At 39.1% G+C, this 18973-nt stretch overlaps 1 protein-coding gene across 1 annotated transcript in view; it reads left to right on the forward strand.

Annotated features, from left to right (window-relative positions):
• TRHDE (thyrotropin releasing hormone degrading enzyme) overlaps window positions 1–18973 on the forward strand; it is a 221780-nt gene that overhangs the window by 139081 nt on the left and 63726 nt on the right. Inside the window, exons 8-9 of the mRNA XM_076333043.1 lie at window positions 7486–7551; window positions 9607–9794. Coding sequence (XP_076189158.1) covers window positions 7486–7551; window positions 9607–9794 — 254 coding nt within the window. The remainder of the gene's footprint in view (window positions 1–7485; window positions 7552–9606; window positions 9795–18973) is intronic.

The following is an 18973-nucleotide window of genomic DNA, read 5'->3' on the forward strand; positions in this document are numbered from 1 at the left end:
GCAAGCATTATATCACTGTTGTGTGTGAAAAAAATCTAAATATACCTTTTGAAAATAAAGGGCTGGAATTTCAGCTGGTGTACATTGATGGGATTCCACTGATTTCCTTCCCTAGGATTTTATGCATTGTCTGAGATAGTAGCCCAAAGAGAAGGCAAACCGCAGCTGAAGTGAATACTTGCAAGATGCTTCTGAAGTATGTTGCACACCTCTCGGGCTTTTTTTAACTTCTTTTTACCTATTTGTCAGCTTGAATCTAGAAGTTAGCTAAGAAGTTCCCGATAGTGGACATTTTAAACACCGCTTTCCTGTGGTACCACAGTAGGATTATTTGGAACATTGAAACTGTTACTTGCTCTTAAGAATTTTTAATTGCTTAATGCAGCTAATGGTAAAAATACAGGCTGGATAAATTAGCAATTGAAAAAGTGTGATTGTATATGGAACAGATAAAGTTCTTTTGTGTTATTATATAAAGAAAAAGGCAAAAAAGATTCGGAGAAGATTAAAAAAATAAAAAAAAACCCCAGTCCTATCTGCCAGGCCTGGACATCTTACAGGGACACCACTTTCAGAAAATGAAGAGACAGATAGAATTACTAATCACATAAAATATGTTAGCCAATAAATTTCTATGTGGAAGCGATTCAACAGGTAGCTCCACTGATACGTGTAGAATTATTAGAAATAAGGAAAAAAAAAGATTATCCTTAGCAGCTGTATTCTTCGATTGTTCAAAGTGGTGTAAAATTCTAATTCGGAGTTTTATTTTTAATGCCAAGTAAACAAGGTTTAAGCTGTGTTTATACAGGGACACACAAAATTTCATTCAAAGTAGCTGAAGGTGTGAATTGTAATTGGATTAGTTAAACTTCATTGTAGCCCCATGTGGCCACTTTCAAAACTGAAGTTAACTGTTAATTCATTTACTCTAATTCATGATAGTGTTTTCATTGTGACTTGAAGTCGCTGAGTTTAGTCTACTTCAGTTCTGAATGACAGTGTCCATACATAGGGTTTAATGAAGGTTAACTAATTCACTGTAAAAATGAGCTTATTGATGAGGAATGATACCATCAACCATTAGTTGAACATTTGAAAAGAAGAGTTGAGCATCGCTTTTAGAGAAATGCACTTCAAAATAAACTTTTTGTTTCCCTTAAATGTGAGACATTGATAATCTTTCTTTTAACTGTGTTCTGAAATCACCGCTGCATTTCTTTCTGTCTGGTCTCTTTCATAATACTCAGCGCATACTTGGACAGGACACTGGCTTAGGAAACCATCCTTTTGTTTTCCTCAGTGCTACCTCCACCTGCTCGTTCCCATCCATGCATGGCCACCCAGTGCCACTTCATTTGTACCAGTGGAAGAGTTTGGAGTCCTTTTTGGTAAACTTGATCAAGGAAGGAAGGGTGTCCTTGGTGCAGAATGATAGATTTACTTCCTATACAGGCCATTTCAGAGGTCTAGTTTGCAAAGTACCCTCACAAACAGGGGGGTGGGGACAAGGAGGAGCAGAGGTTGTGGAAAGTACTTAGTCTGGCTGTACCACCAAAGTGTCATCAAACTGTAGCTCAAGGGAGAGACAGGAATGCATTTGATGCTGTGTCTGTACATAAAACAGATGTGATAATTTTAGTACTAGGTGGGGACTATCTACACTGCAGGCATGGCCTTACACTCCTTATGTGCTTGCTGTTTCAATATCATTTTGATGCTGTTTTTTGTTATTGTAGGTTGAAATGCTTTTTAGTTAGTTTAATTCTTGGCTTGTTGGCGAGTGAGTAACTTCATTTTTTGTTGGAGGAACACATTTTAATGCAATAGTAGATTAAAGTATGGGAAGGTTATCAACATTTTTGATCCTCTGGTAGAACTCACTCATGAAAGTTAAAGTATATTCCATGACTCTACTGTATTCTGTAGGTTGACAGTTTCTGACAAGACTGCCTGGAAGCAGTTTTGGGCACTCTTAGTAAAACTGATGTAGAAGGTGAAGAAGTTGCTTGACTTGCTTGACCTGGAAAAATCTGTTTCCAAGGTTTTTCTTAGCTGGCTTTGCAGTACTGCTTTGATAAGTGGTCTGATCACAGCTGTTCTTTCAATTTAGAGCTAGCTCTGCAGCTTGACTCACTGGTACAAATTAACTCCGACACAAATAGAGTTAACCCCCATCTAATTCGCCTTATACAATGTTTACCATGACCAATAAGGTGAATTTACCTACTTCTTATTTTGTACTCTACTGCTTGTCTGACTGCCCAGCCAGGAGGGTGATCACTTCTCTTCCTTAAGGCTCTTTCTCAAGGGTTTGTCTATTGTACAGCTGAAAAATACTGCAAACCTAGTTGGCTATTTTAGCTTTTCTATTCAGTAGTCTTCCTCTCTTATCCAAATCTGCGCTTCTTTGTAGCTTGCTGGTAGTGCTTTACCACTGGTTCTCACTCCCTCTTGTTTGTCACTCACCATTGCAAACATTCAGTACTTGAATATACAGTAAAAATATACAGTATCTTCCTCCCTCTGACCCTTGCCCCAGCTTTTTTATTTGAATGTTAGGCAATGTCAAGATAATATATGATAGCAGCTTTGATGTTAGAGGTGTGAAGGAAAGGGGTAAAAAAGGTGGCATGTTATATATAGTCAGTGGGTCAGCATCTGTCAGATGGTGTCTGGTGGCTTAAGGTTAAGTATACAAATTTCTGGGAAAACAAACATGCTGGATTTGATAGCTGGAGCCTTAGAGCCTGATTTCCACCTGAACTAAATGTTTTTATTAGTAGCTCTAAATCTTCGGTGAGATACAGCAGTCATGTATAAAACTGTTCAACAAGAACATATTGTAGGCTGAAGGGAGGAGGATGTGCACCCAGGAGTAGGAATGAAATACAGAAGAGGGAGGTAGAGGCAAGACTGCTGTTTCCTGAGCCCTGAGAAATGAGGGCATTCAGAGGAATGTAGCCACAAGAATTTGATGCCAAAATATTTTGCTACTTTTTCCTCACTCATATAGTAGAATTTCCCAGTTATCTTTAGGAGAAAAAGTAAGTTATTCAATGTTAATCTGTTTCAGACCTCAGCACCACTCATATAAGTCGGGAGCTGTTCCTTCAGCCAACCAATCAACTTCATACAGATAAACTGAGAAAGGAGTTTGGTCCTAGAATTATGTTTCAGTTCCTGGTTATAGATCTGAAGTCTCCCCTGAAAGTAAGATATGTGTTTGGAGACTTATTGCCCCTTTACACTTGTTTAACCTCTTTGCATTTATCAGTCACTACCTTTTATTCATTGTGAGCATTATCATGCTTGGATGGTGGGGTAGTTCATTTTTTCGAAACCAGTCCCGAGCTCAATCCCTAGCAGTACTGAGAGAACTAAGATTGCAAAGGCATAAAAGACTTTTTCCCTTTAAATAATCTCTTTTTCTTAAAAGAGTCTAATACAATAAAAGGTCTGCAAGCTTAATCAATACAGCATTACTAAAAACATCTTTCAAAATCCTTTAGCACTTTTCACTGTACTCCTATTTCTACTACTGTTCAAGCTATCTGCTTCAGTATTCAAGTAATAAAATAATTTCAAAAGTATTGAGCCTTTTAATTTTTGGGGGGGGGATTAAGATTACTATTTGACAAAACATTATATTATAGTCTAAATCTGTTGGGATTTTTTCCAAGATCTTAGGTTTTGGTTGTGCAGTAATTGGACTTTGTTTTCATGGTGTGACAGATTCTGGATTTTTTTTATTTATTTGATTTTAAAAATTACTAAAACACATGTCAGAAAACCACATTGATTATTTTTTTTTTATTGATAGAGGTGAAGGGATCATATTCTGTTATTCTTTCTGGCAAAGAGTGGCTTCATGTTTTAATGACAAGATATTAAGATTATTACAAGAGGATGCTTGCTGAAAATGTAAAACCAAATGATAATTTTTGTGTGTGTGTTTGATTAATTTTAATGTTGAGTGACACTGCACTAGGGTCTGTGGACTCTCTTTCTACTTTCCCCATGACAAATAAAAGTTTAAAGGCGGCATTACAGTGAAGAAGAAAGGGGGAGTTGTAGAAGAGTGCTCTTGAGTTTTGGGTTGTTAAAGAGGGTTTTATGCTATCTTTTCTCCTCACACGTACCGTAGGGTTATAGCTGAAAGTTAGGAAGGTAGCTGAAGCATATCTTCATGCTCCAGCATACTCCAGTTGATGGAACAGCTTTTGTAGGTGACAGACTTGCAGGTTTATGATGGGAAGCAGCCTTGCAGCCAGATGGTTCTGGGCATATGTATTTATGAGAAAGTGGCTCTAAGTCACTTTACCTCCTTTGGAGCTGTGCTGAGCGCAGCTTAGATTCAGGCAGCTCTGTTTTCCGTGTCATCCTCCTTTTCTGTTCTGTGGCTTGCATCTCTCTTCTGTTTGCTTTGGTTCTTTTCTGTTCAGTGTAAAGGTGAAGGAGTGGCTAATACTCCAGCCCTGGAGAATTACAGTGAATGAGAACATGTCTTCTGCCCCTTTGCAAGCTACTTAAGACTTAGATATGGGTCCCCAGGAGGAAAAATGGATTATATTCCTGCTTGTTCCATCCTTAGAACAGACAAGCAGGGTATGTATAGATCTTTGGCTCCTATTTTAATACTTCCTGGGATGTATTTGATGCTGATATGTATAAGCCTTTTCTCTTCCTTTTTAAGTTGAGTGCCTGTCCATGAAAGATACTTCAAGAGGTTGATAATTTGGTAATGAAAGTTCAGGCTGGGTCATGGTAACCCTAGCTAGAACAGCTTGGAGGGTGGTAACAAAATGTAACTTTGCAGCATAGCTGGGAGCGGTTCGGTCTGGTGGTGGTCTCAGTATAAAACCAAGCTCTGGTATGTGGACACATACGATACGGACCTGTAAAAGCATGAATGGCCTGGGGAGAGGGAAGTAGGGAAGAGTAATGCACTGTGTCTTCTAGTGCCAGAACTAGGGAGCAGCAGATGAAACCAGCAGACGGGCAGATGTTTGAAGCAGGTATCTTCACACAACAGATCACTGAAGTGGGAAATGCTTTTTTATAAGGTGTTGCAAATGCTGAACATTTATACGGGTTCAGAAAGCAACTGGCCAAGTTCATAGAAGATAACTATTAAATACAAAGATACTAATCTGCTCAGGATCCCTTGTGCCATGAAGTGCTGGATGCTGGGAGAGCATACTGGGGAAGTATCACTGTATGCTCGTCCTGTTTTATACCCTTTCTGGGTGTCTGCTACTGGTTATTGTTGAAAACAGGATGCTGATATATGAGGACGTTTGATGGGACCTGGTTCAGTAACCCTTTGCTCTTGTTCCTGTAGAAAGTGCACTCAGATTTTGGATTGCAATGTCGATTTACTATTGGAAGCATATTTTGATGCACACTGTCACTTAGGACTGCTTTTTGTGTAGCATGCATTCGATAACACTCCTAGTTTGATGCTATGTATACGGCCTCAATGCAGCTTTCACGAAATAATGGAAAAATGGGTGATCGAGTTGTATGGTGCCAGGACTGTACTCGCATGTTGTGCTTATCATTGTATTTTCTTAATTCATTGTAAATGTTAGGATACTTTTTGTTTTTCTTTGTGTGATAAACATGTTAGATTGGAGGATGATAAATTTTTAACCAAGTGATGAGCCACATCTAAACCTCCCAATTTGTGTATTAGGAGAAAAAACAAAAGAAAAGGGCAGACGCATTTCACCTCTTTGCAGTCTTTCTGAACGCAAAATGTAGAAGTCAAATTTAATGTCTAATGGTAGATTGGTAAACAGGATTATTGCCTGGATGGAGTAAATCCTCAAGTGTTCCACCCATTTTATTTTGCTGTGTAACAATTTTGAAAGCGACTCTCAGAAGGACCAATACATGGAGCATTTTCTAGTACCGCTTAGAATGCACATGTATATTTGTTGTTATTTATTTACCTCATCCCACTTTTGTTTGTTCCTATTTTAGCTTTTTAATTTGCAATTCAACTTCTTTAGCTTTGAAAGCTATTGAATATTTCACTGTGCCTTAAATGATTCTGTATTTTTAGACAAAATGGAAGCACAGTGTGCTCTAGGTGCAGCCTATATAATATTGTCTTTTTTCCAAGTTAGTCTCATGACATTGTTAAGACTCGGCACTGCATTTACAGAGTCAGTGTTCTCATTTAGCCTTCCTAGCCTGTGATTAAATGGGAGTTGCTGCTTGTTGTACTATGAGTTGGCTGACAAAAGCTAAATCTGTCACAGGTGCTACAATTTGTGTATCAGAAAATTTGCTTTCCAAATACCAATTATTCCCAAAGTATCTTACTTCACACAAAGCACAGATAACAGAGTCAGCAAATTTGTCCCAGTTTTATCATTGTGCTGTAAATTAGGGTTTGTCTCCTACCATTGTGTAAAGTGAAGATGGTAGAAATTCAAATGCAGGAGAACCCATTGATTTACAACCTCTGATGTGTTTTTTCACTTAATTCTTCCAATCAAAATGCTTGAAATGTATGTTATTCAAATAATCATTGCTGAATTTCACTTCTGTAATTGAATGAGCTGTTGTCTAGGGACATAGGATGGTGGGAAACTAACAGTATTGTCTCTCCAGATGTCGTTAAAAATTGGAAGCGTTTTGTGCCTCAAAGGCCCAGACCTAACCTGGTCATATGCTTAAACTATTAATTTGGGAAGTTAATTTAGTATGACGGTAGCTTATCAGGAATTATCTTTCTGGTTGCTATGGGAGAAGAATGGACCCTAAGTCATTGAAACTGCGGCTGAATAAGTGAAAGCATTCAGTTTATAACCTCCTCAGACTCTGAGTCACGTATGTCGTGAAAACACACATGTAGGTACCTGTGCACAAGCACAGAGTTGAGTTCCCGTCACCCCTCTTCCACCACTACCTGTTGCGGAGAGCCTTTGTGATAACCTGTTAGAGCCCCAGTTGCCAGTATGATGTATTTTGACATTGAAGCGCCAGGATCTCCCTAGATAAGTTTGTAGTTCAGGTAGGCTATTGCTCAGTTAAATCTTTTGTAACAATTCTAGCTGTCACCCGAGTGAGCAAATTTTTGACACTAGCCGCAGAATGACCTGCTAAAATAGCAACTGGAACTGTGTTTCAGCAGCTTCTCCTTTCATTGCCGAGAACTACCTAGGAATCCCTTCTGAGATTAGACAAGTATTTTAAATGTATATTCAAAATACTTAGCTTATAGAGTGACTTACACAGAAAAGGAAGAGCACTGAATGCTCTAAATGAAACTTCTAGCAACAATTTTTGCATTGTAAACTAGCCTAAGAAACTGTTTATTTACTTCCTTAGGATGAACATATTGTCTATTTCTAGATTTCTGACAAATGCAAACATTGATGTGATTTAACTTCTAATAGCAGTGATTCACAGCTCTTGTTGTTTGGCTTGTGTATAGTAATACTGATTTGTATTTTTCTTTCATTTCTGTAGGACTATTTAACCATTCACAAGTATGGCAATGCAGCCAGAAATGATCTCTGGAACACATTGTCAAAGGTAAAACGCTTTAATCTATTGCACTGAGGGAGAAGCAGGAATTTACTGTGTTATTTTTCTTGGTGAGGTTAGGAGTGAGTAGTGCATAATGAGATCTTCAGACCCCAGAGCAAATACAAAAATTGATGCCAAGAAATTCCATTTGAATTAACCTAGTGGCAACATTAAAATATGTTTTTTGCAGCGTTTCTCTTCTTTGTTATGTTAGAATATATTTCCTTGTGTGTGCTATGTCACTGATGTGCAGTAAAAGATACTTCATGGAATCTGCTATGTTTGACTTTAGTGGCAGCACGCTGAGGCCCATAAGCTGGAAAGCACATGAAAGTGCTGAGCTTTGGCATTTACATCAGGTGTGTTTGCGATTTTGTATGGAGTTATGATTTGTGTGAAGGACAAAACTATTAAAGCTTTAAAGTTTGGTGTAAACAGATAACTATTCACTGTAACATTTGGCATGCTGTAGAGACTTATAGTTGCTATGTCCAAGCTCGTCTTGAGTTTCTGGAGCCTGGTCCAGGTATCTATAAGGGCAGAGTTTAATTTTTTGTAAAGTGAGCCAAGCATGCCTGAATTTCTCACCTACAGAGCTCGTCTGGGCGCTCCAGAATAAAGACAGAGTGCAAGCCAATGTAAAGTACAGTCAGGGAGTTTGGGCATAAGTACCAACTCAAGCCATGTGTAAACATGGTAATCTAGTTGTAACTATTGACGCCAAAGCTGGGATTCAGCTGGAGGTCAAGACATCTGCATTTATCTAGACAAGCAGGTATATACATATAAGCTAGGTGTCCAAGCTCCTCTTGTTGTCAATGAGGGCTGGAGTCAGTTGCCTGTTCATAGACATCTAACAACATTTACCTTAATTTATCCTACCTGGCTTCCAGGTACCCTTCTGGAGTGGCAGGTCAAGGTCAAATGACATTAGCCACCTATGTGGGGGCAACTGAACTGAGTCCTATGTCTGTACTGACTGTTTATGAGAGTTGAGACGTGTAACATACAGTCAGGCTCTTAAATCTATGTCTTAACCTGAACTTGAATGCCACTGCAAAAGTCTTTCTTGCTTCTTATCTGGTGTCTTCCTCTGTTAAAGCCTTTAGGACAGTTCTCGGTGATGGGAGGTCAGAGGGATGAATGTAATCTTGAGAGAACAACAGAACCCACAGCTAATAAAATAGAACAAAAATGAGACTGTGTTCTGGTCCATAGCCACTACGGCTATGCTGTATGCTCAAATCTATTGTTAAGGCTAGTAATTCCGTTCGTGTCACCTGTAAGCACGTTTGTTGCCAGCCACTTAGTTCCTAATGCATTGCAATTGCAGCTTCAGTTCTGAAGACTTCTTGCTGGGTTCTGCTTGTATTCATCAGAGGTTGCTCAGTCTGTGATCTAGGACTGTTCGTCAGCTAGGGACATTTCTGTCGCTGAAGAACAAATGATGCCTTTGACATACGGTATCAAATAGGAACACATTAATCCTCCATGTGTTATGACAGGTACAGTTTATGAAGGAGCTGGAGATATCTTTGTATACATGGCCTCAGTTTGGACATGAGGGGCAGTATTTTCAAATAACTAGTCATTTGATTTTCATAACAGAGAAGCTCTGTACTTTTAAAAATCAGGCCCTTTGAATATGCCTTATTGTAGGTACCCTAGATCAACTAACACTGATTTTTTTTTAACCTTAGCTGGTCAAGAACATGTTTTGGAGACAGCCACCCAGTATTTCTGTGGCTCTTGTTAAAACCCTGTAAAGCAGGTTTTTTCTTCTGTTACAGCAAAAGTGGATGAATGATGTGGGAAACATGAGTTTCTGACTGTCACTCTCCTCTCTGGCAAGATTGCTCAATGTTTATTTTTAAGATATACAGAAGCTGTTGGTTAAATTCTGTAGTGTGTGTGCACTTGGTGTAAATGTGTGTGCGTGCATGCGTGATGGTTATTTAAACTTCTAAAACTAATTATGGTCTCTAGGACAAAAAAAAAGAGTTTTGTATGTTGGATGATGGTATTGCTTCAACATATTGAACCTTTTCTTTTTTCTTGAAGGCTTTAAAAAGGGTTGGAAAATCTGTAAATATCCAAGAAGTAATGGATCAGTGGACACTACAGATGGGTTATCCTGTTATCACTATCTTGGGAAATGAAACTACGGACAATGTCATAGTGATCTCCCAAGTGCGTTTTGTTTATGATAGTGATGCTAAACCCAAGGATCCTACCCTTGGAGACAACAGGTACTTGCATTTCTCAATATCTTTCAAGAGGCTGTAGTTTTTTAAGTAAGTGCTTCATGTGTGTATTTTTATAAAGATGGCTTTTTAGAAATCTCTGAGCTTTGCTTGGTATCAATAGCATGTGGTGGCCCTTCCATTTGAACTGTAGTAAAGATGACGGTAGTTAAAAGAATTGAAAAAATCGTTAGAGTAATAGAACAAGAAGATAAAACTTGTAATGTGCCCATTTGCATCCTGACAGTTCTCTCCGTGACTACGTCTTATGTCACACATCTGTTTCCTCTCCTTTTCTTTTGATTTTGTCGCACTCCATGAAGTAATTTGGAATGTGGTTGGAAGGTCTGATACTTCTTTTTAAGTAATTCTTTAGGGTGGACCTCTCCATGCTCATACATCAAGTAGGCAGATGTAACTGTGTGTCGGGTATATGCCTTGCTTGAGTTGGGAAGCAGTCAAGAGCTGAACTGGGCCTCTCTACAAGGCAGGGGGTTCCAGCTGTTCCAATTTTGAAGCCAGCTGAACTGGTCCTATGGGGATCGTTACATTTGCTGAAATCAGCAGGCACTTACGCATCTCTGCCCCTACCCTTTTTCCTTCCTTACTTTTCCTTCCTGCTCCCAGCTGACTCCACACACTTCCTTCATCCCAGAGACAAGTTGACATTCCTGGCTGATGCTGGGGAATCCTCATCTTACTGTTTAAAGCAGTTTTGGCATCATATTTTAAGGCCAAGGATATAGAGCAGATGCCAGAGATTTACAATTTAGCCTTAGAAGCTTCTGTGTTCACCTTTTCATACTCAGTGGGAAAGAGAGCATGCTCTCAGCCTTGAGTACTCTGTGCTTGTCCAGTAGATTTAAAACATTAAAAAGTAAAATTTAATACCAAATTTTGCTTGACATGTCTGGAGCTTATAGAATATTCCTATTGAGGAAGGCCTAAAAATATAGTTACGTTTATTGGGAAATGTTTAGAAGTTTGTTATCCTTTTTTAGAACATGAATATTATGGAACTCAGACATGACACAGAGTAAATTGTTGTTTTTCTGGCTATATTGGAACAACCTAGCAGGGTATTAAGCATCTGTTTAAGTTCTGGGCTGAAATTAGTTCATTTGTGAAAAAGAAATAAAACAAGCTAATGTGGACTGTTGGAAGTGTTCATGATTCACAGTTCAGTGCAGCGTGAGAGTCTTTTGTGCAAATGTATATATGCGTAATGTAATGTGAGTGGATTTTACTACTCAGAAAAACAGAGATTATTAGTTTTTTGATTTATTAAAACGGAGATGTTAAGCCTTTCAAGTATTGTAGAGACTTTCTTAAATAGATTTGCTAGGTGCTCAGTATTGATTGTAATAACTGCTACTGTAATTCATGAGTAAAGACTACTGGGTGCGTAAATGTTTTGTAAGGTGGAACATCAGGGGTGAGAATAAGACAGTTTTATTTTCATGTGACATTAATTCAGAATTCAAACCGTATCTTGAGATATGTGGAAGGGTAGCGTTCTGCACCAACAGGGCAAGTTATGCTGAATTTCTTAGGAGATTTTGTCTACATATTTTATCACAATTATAATTTCTAAACATGGGAAGTAAGATTTAGTGCTATAGGCAGCACCAAAAAAGATATCAGCATGGGCCCTGCCGGGAATTTACTGTCCTAACAGGCAGTACAATACATATTATATGTATCTCCTGTGGCAAGACTCTTTCCCATTCTCTTCCCCCTTCGGATTTGTTTTTCTCTGTGCTTCCATGTCCTTTTAACCACAAATGGGAAGGAAGCCGCTTGCCCAAGGAGGGCTTTACAGATGGGATGTTTACTCCAGCCAGTTAGATGGTGGAGCTAGTTTGCCACTTCCCAGTTAAAGTTATTTGAAAGTCATGTTATGTAAGTATAAATACCAAAGAACAGGAACGACATACATTCAGCAAAAGGTGAAACTTGCCTATGCCATTCACCTTTCAAAAATCATCCACCAATTTATATTAAAGTCCTATGGCTTAGTTATAAATTAGTGTCTAGAGTGTTATAACAATGACCATGCGATTCATTGGTGCGCTGCCCACAGGCACGTGTGGCTTGGTATGCACAATGGCTTTGTGTCATTACATGTCCTTTCATACCATCAAGTTAAGTAGAAAAACAAGATTGGCATACTGAAAATAAATTTACGCTTTCTGTCAGCAATGATCTAGATCTTTTTCAGGTTTTTTTAATGGGTTTTTTTCATTGGAAAAGTCACTATTGCTTCAATTATTGTGAAAGCAATAGACAGGGAAAATCACATTGATGTGATGACATTTGACAATTCGTGATACATTACCTTCGTTTTTAACATTGGAAGAGCTGAAGTTTGTATGACATGATACAAAGGGTCCAGTTTTTCTACAAGTACACAAAGGGGGGTGATAACTGGAATGGAAACAGCACGTTGACGGACGTTCAGCACTGCTGCGAAATGTGGTGTTCTGGCTGATTCTGCAGGTGGCTTTGGTCAGGAAGTTGGCAAGGGTTTACTGACGTTCAGCAGGGCCTGATAACACAGGTGGATGTTGTGGGAGGCACAGAGGTATATATATACACATATATAACGTCAGCCTGCAGGCTTTGGGGGTGTTACCTATCAGTGGCCTAATTCACAGTCCAATAAAGTCGGTCCTCATCTCCCCTGCGTGACCCATGAATTAGGCATTGGACACATGGCTCCCTGGGGAACCATAATAGGCACTGTAAATAACGGGGAGCAAATGGTATTTATGCCACATTTGAGGCCATGCTCTTGCAGGGCAGGCAACATTGGCTTCCTTAGGGTAGTTTATCCGTGGATTAATCGTGACGATCATTTTAAACACCATAAAGAGTAGAGCTGCAGATAACACAGAAAAATGTACAGGTCCAGGCCTTTCCAGGAGTTTATCATCTAAACAGACAAAACGATGTGCACTGGAAGGCTCTGGGGAAGGCTATTAAAGCATCCATCTGCCATATAGTCTTTAGTTAACCAGAGGTGGGGCTGTAGTTCAGCATGGCACAGCAATAAACGTCAGTTCTGTTGTCTTCAAAGTGATGAGGAGTTTAAACTTCTGGTTCAGACCCTCTCTAGGCAAATTTAACTTTGCCTTACTTTAGAAAGAATCACTTCAGAGTAGGTCTTTCAGATGTATCTGCTGCATAAGAAATGTAAATAAAGAGGCAAGTGAATATTTCAGAACTATTCTAGTTTTATAAAATGTCTGTGCTTTTCTTTATGCTATGTATTTATGCAGCAATTAACTGTTAAAAATGAAATGTGAAGCAGCATATTTAATTTTTCTCTCTGAAATCATATAGAGGAATATAGAAGCAGCAAGCAGATTTTTCGAAGTGATAAACGGTAAAAGTGAAAATTGTTGATACCTTTGGCAGTGGTTTACTCCTAGTTCTGCCTAGTCCATTATTATAAGTGTCTTTAATTCTACTGCAGAAGAGAATGATTACATATAGTTGATTTTCCCATCTCATGTACAGTTGGACTCCTTGTCTCTATAACTGCAGAAAAATGTGTTTCAAGGGCCATACATATATAAACTGTGATTTATTTGTGTGCATAGAATCGACTGTCTGGCATGCTAAGCTCTAACATTTGGCCTGAAATTATAGAAGGTATACAATTTCACTTCTTTGCAAACTGAACATAGATTTTACTTGACACTTATGCCTTCACATGATCCATAGTTCTCATTTTATGAGAGAATAAAACTAACAATGACAGACGCCGTTTCTAGGAATCCCATTCCTCAGAAGGGCCAAAATCAGCAGCTTTGATATGCATGTCGAAGACAGTGGTTGGTACAATGTTTCAGTAGCAATTTCAGCTTCTCCAAGCAAAAGTTTAAAACTCCTGTAATAACTGTATAATTCATATTCTTCCCCCGAATAACAATCCTTTAGTTATGTCTAGGTTCAGTTCTGGACTCCTGTATACCCCTGTGAGAATGGATTATGCCCTTACATTGCAAGGCTACAGGGGAGGAGGTGATATTCCATCTGACAGGGTTCAGTGGGTTTCCCTGCTGACAGAGAAAATGATGATTTTAAAGCATCAGTCTCATCCATCATTACAAGAATGGCTCACAGATATGACAAGAAATCTTATGAAAAATAATCTGTGGTCTAGACAATAAACTAATCAGTTTTGATGAAATCCATAAACCTTTTATATGCTGTATTGAAGAGCAGACCAAAGCTTTCTGGTTATGGGTATAAGTTTTGCCTTTTAAAAATACGCAGAGCTTGTCTCTTCAAAAGTGGAGAAGTAACCTTTCCAATGTTATCAAAATAATTAAGTTCGTGTTGCTGAGGTAATATTCACTTGTATAGTGTTCTTATCATGCTCGCAGTTTCCATAGCTAATCTTCACTTGTTCATGATAATATCCTAAAGGGAAATGTCATGCTAGATGTTGAACACAGCTAGCTGTGAGGAGGGAGAAAAAAGGAAGAGGTACAAATCAGGATACGGACAGGGTGTTCGTATGTGCTGTACTGTGGTAATCCTCGGTGCCTTTCTCCGTGTGGCTGGACTAGGGAAAATTCAGTCGAATGGTGCAAGCCAGGGACATGACCAGCAAAACTAGAGCTGTACAGACTCATGGGTCTAACACCATGTAGTAATTACGACAGCTGAAAGGCTTTACAGCGGGCAGCAGAGCTGCTCAGCAGTCACTCCACTCCAAGATGAATGATTAACTGCAGAATTTATTTCCCTTCAAGTCTCTTCTGAATTTCCTACCCAGAGCTCATTTATTCAGGCTTTGCAGAAAAAGGGCTGTGCTTGTCCCTTTACTGATAATTGTTTGAATAGTAAAAGCATAGCTGTGTTTGGATATTGCCATGTGTATTCTTACGTATTTGTATGGTATTACCACTTGAGCAGCGATGGGGAACTTACTCTGTCCACTTATCAGCTGAGGGGTTGGTTAAACACAAAACAAAATGTTAGGAGCATAAGGGGAATGCTGATAACTATCTTTGAGATCTTCTTAGAACAATTGCCGAATAATGTAACATATGTAGTATTAATTATGTAATAAAAAGGACCATAATATGGACAAATATTGTTCCATAAGCTGAGGAAAAAGGGCTAACAAAATATAAATAGAAAAAGAAGTACTCATTTACCTCCCTATCTCTGGGAAATATCCTCTAATCTTCCATTTTCTCATGTCCTTTGAGTGTTTTCTTGTTATGCCTTTCGTCTTTACTATACCTGAAAGATTACGCTTATATCAGCGTTTCTACTAGAAACAGCTTTTGTGTTGCTACCTAGGGAGTAGATGTGGTACCCTGGTTCATCTTGACTGACCTGAGTGCCTCTATATCAGCTATAATAACGATGAATGGAATGGGCTCCAGGAGAGGAAGGTACTGGTATTAGGCACAGAGGAAATGGAATTATCAGGAACAAGATTAAAAAATCAAGAATCCTTAGTGGAGCACAGAACTGTGTGTGAACACAGCCAGATATTGATTTGACCAGTTTTTTTGCTGGTCAAGCAGGGACTTGAAAATACTTGCTCTTGCAGAAGAGTGAGAAAGTGTGGGGAGCTCCTTCTCTTTACATGTCACTGCTGTTTAGTAGAGGACGGCTCTGTGACACCAACAGATTTTGTCCTTCAGTGTGCATAGGGACAGTCCTTAACCCCAGCAGCCTGAGAGAGGACGATGCTGTGCAGAGCGCGCCTCCTCCGACCGAGCAGGCAGAAGAACTGCTTCTATGAGTGACCTGGAGGAAGCCTGCCTGCATGGGGTGCGTGCAGGAGGAGTGTCTTTGCTGTTGGATGCCGGTGTTTGCCAGCTCGGTACTTGTGCCGTGCACTGCCTGCTGCAATAAAATTTTTTTGCTGTAGAAGCCACTAGAAAGTCCCCAGTCTTTTGTCTTGCCTTTTTATTTTTTAGAGGCTCTTCTGATTGTTGCATTATTATTGAATCAGAATAGGAAGTGCTCTTAAAATTTGTTCCTGCACTTATCTGTGCTGATGTCTCTCCAGCAAGATTTTGCTGCTAGCAAAGATCTCAGAAATGCCAATTGTAATTTAACACTTTATTTCCAAAACGATTTTACAGCTTCTATTTGCAAGAAACACTTCTCACTAGGCAAACTTCCAGGACGCTCTGGTGTGCAGGATATGGGCAACCTTCAGTGTTAGAATTTGCAGAATGCTAAAGAAGACAGAATTGGTGTATTGTCATTGCTTCCTGTGCAGTGGCAGCACTCGTATCCTGACAGAAGTTCGGCTGACAGGGAAAAGCTGCTGCTGTATTTTATTGTCACTGCGGAGTGTGTCACTTTCTTAATCTTACTTGCTAATACTAACTCTCACGAATTGCTAGATACCCAAACTACTTAATTAACTCACATTAATTAAATCAATTTCATGGTGAGGGAAGAAGCATGTACTTGAGAGCAGCACTATATTTTAATTCAGAGTGAGGTGGGGGGACGAAGAGGAGAATCAGGGCAGCAGTGCTGGTGGGGAGCTCCCTAAGATGGAGGGGGAGGGAAAGGGAGTGCTGTGTGGCAGGGTGCAGACATGAGCAGGAGTTGGGAGCATTAAAGTTGCGTAGCTGGAACAGGCAAATACAGAGAACCAGGGAAATGGAGAAGGTGGTTAAGATGGGGGCTTTAGTGAAGTAAAGAGCAGATTGGGGAAAGCCCAAATAGCATTTGGCAGAGACAAGGGTAATGGGAGGGATGAAGGTGGATAAATGTCATATTTTGGCTTTGTAAAAATCAGAGATGTGGATTCCCCATTGCAGATCAGAGGGTGAAACTACTAAGGTGCTTCCTTTTTTACCTCTTCTTCCTTTTGGTTTCTTCAGTTGCTGATGATGGATTTTTTTTCCTTATCTCTGTGTGTAAGCCTTCACGCTTGCTAGTATAATCTCAGATTTTATGGAGGACATACTTTGGTGGGGGACTCTTAGGGAAGTTTACTGAGGAAAGAGAAACTATCATAGGAATTATGTTTTAATCTTGCTTAAATTCACAATATTCTGAGGAAAAATCAGAACTGAACATTGGAATACACTGAAAAATGCTTGGCACTAAGTCTCTGAGAACATGTTGGAGGATTGTAGGCATAGCTAAAATGCTACTCGTATTCCTACTGGGGGGGCCCTCCTCAGCCCATAACACATCCTTCCACTCTGTTCAGAGACATCTGAGATCTGCACTCCGTAGTCAAGGGACTATGCTCGTGGGTAAAGGGCAACATAGAGATGGGGTTTGCATGATCAGCACCACGTGTGCAATTCTGCAAGGACGTTTTGCACTGGTGCAAGATGGAACAGAAGATGCTGGAGAGATTAAAAGCCTTTATTGGAGGGTAAAGAAGCAGCTGTTAGAATAGACTCTTAACACCGCTTAAACCCAGCTTCCTTCTATCTATCTCTGACTCAGCAAGCAAAATTGCTTGTCACTTTTGAAAACGAAGCCTTTTGTGTTTTAGTATAAAAAGGTAATGTTAGGCAGGGAGGAGAAAGCATGTACTGACAAAGAATTTGTAGTATTTGTTCTTTGCCCACGATATTTTTCTAAATTTAGTAAGGTACTCCGCTAGCACTGACACTGAAATGAGTCAGTTTTAGAGAGCCCCATAATATTTATAACCACCTGATTTATAATTTATTTTGGTATGAAATGTTAAGCTAAAATTGCACAGAACTTTGTAGAAGGTTTAGTAATCAGATAATTATAATCAGATAATGTTATACTATTATCAGACAATGCAATTTTTTTTCTTTTCAAATTGGATAATTTAATTCAAATTAACTCATTTAAATTACCTTGTGTCCACCCTTAAAAAAGCAATCAGACCAAAGGAGAGTGGGGTTTATATGGGATGGCCGAAGACATACAGCTGTTTTCTAACAGAATATGCATGCTGTCATCTTAAGGCAGTCCCATAGTGCAGAGCCACACATGGGCTCTTTCATGCTAGTGCTGCTGTTACAGCACTGAAGCCTTTTCTTATGTCTGCGACTTTGTGGTTTCGTTGCATTGATAAAGGCATTATATTTGGCATAAGACTCCTGAAGAACGTAAATTATTTTCCCTATTTCAGCTCTAGGACTTACTCATTGCTGAAAATTATTCCAAAGATTCTCGTAAAATCCAGGAAGAATTAGGACTATGGCAGAGTAAAGGAAAACCACAAAATCCTCATCTGTAATACGTTGCTGTTAAACATGTTAACCACTGTTCTGACTACAGATGAATTATAGTGTCAATGATTGTATTAAAACACATGCCTCTAAAATACATTGCAGCAATACCGTATTGGCATTGAAAATATTTTTCCCTCCGTATCTTTGTATTTAGATCCTTATAAGGAAAAAACACAAATGATCCGTGATCTTTCCTAGAAATAGTTGCTCTTAGAAGCAACTATCAACCCTTATTTTAGAATTTACCAATATGATTGCCTTTTTTAACATAAGTTTCTAAATAGAAATCCATAATAGACAAATATATAAAATTAGCAGCTATATTGAGGCAGAACTGCAAATAAAGAGGCTTACCATCAGAAGCAAGTCATCTCAGAAGTGCTAGCATCTTTCAAGACTAGAATATAAGCTTCCTAGTCACCCTCTCATGCAATTCTCACTATTTCTCCAAACTATAAAGATTATCTGTAGTTTCCTCCATGTATGCAGCTAAGTGTAATTTGTATTCAAAATTATAATAGGCCCACAATTCCAAATACCTCCCAAATCCCCAAGTTTTGCTTCCCTCTGAAATACGTATCAGGTGGATCCAACTACACATCCGACCAGAGCCTTTGAAAACCTCAGACAAAGTAGATAAATGTTAGTAGTTAAAAGGCAAGACTGCTATACAAATTGATTTCTGTTCATCTATGAGGCATCTATTAAGTTCACTTCTATTAAAAACTTGCAATACTCTTCAAAAGCTGACACCTCAGGTGTGGAGCCCATTCAGATCCACCAGGTGGTCAAGCCATTCTCTGCCTGGCAGCACCAGAGCTGACCCCATCGGGTTGTTTTGGTTGGTAGGTTTCTCTGACTAAAAAGTTGAATTCCTCCATAGGTGAGGCATTAGTGAGAAAGGAGAAACTGATACAAAAAGCTCAGTTAGGTTTTGACACTGTTGGGTATAGATGGTAACAC

The sequence above is a fragment of the Aptenodytes patagonicus genome, chromosome 1 (genome assembly GCF_965638725.1).
Source record: "Aptenodytes patagonicus chromosome 1, bAptPat1.pri.cur, whole genome shotgun sequence".
In the NCBI taxonomy this organism is placed as follows: Eukaryota; Metazoa; Chordata; class Aves; order Sphenisciformes; family Spheniscidae; genus Aptenodytes; species Aptenodytes patagonicus.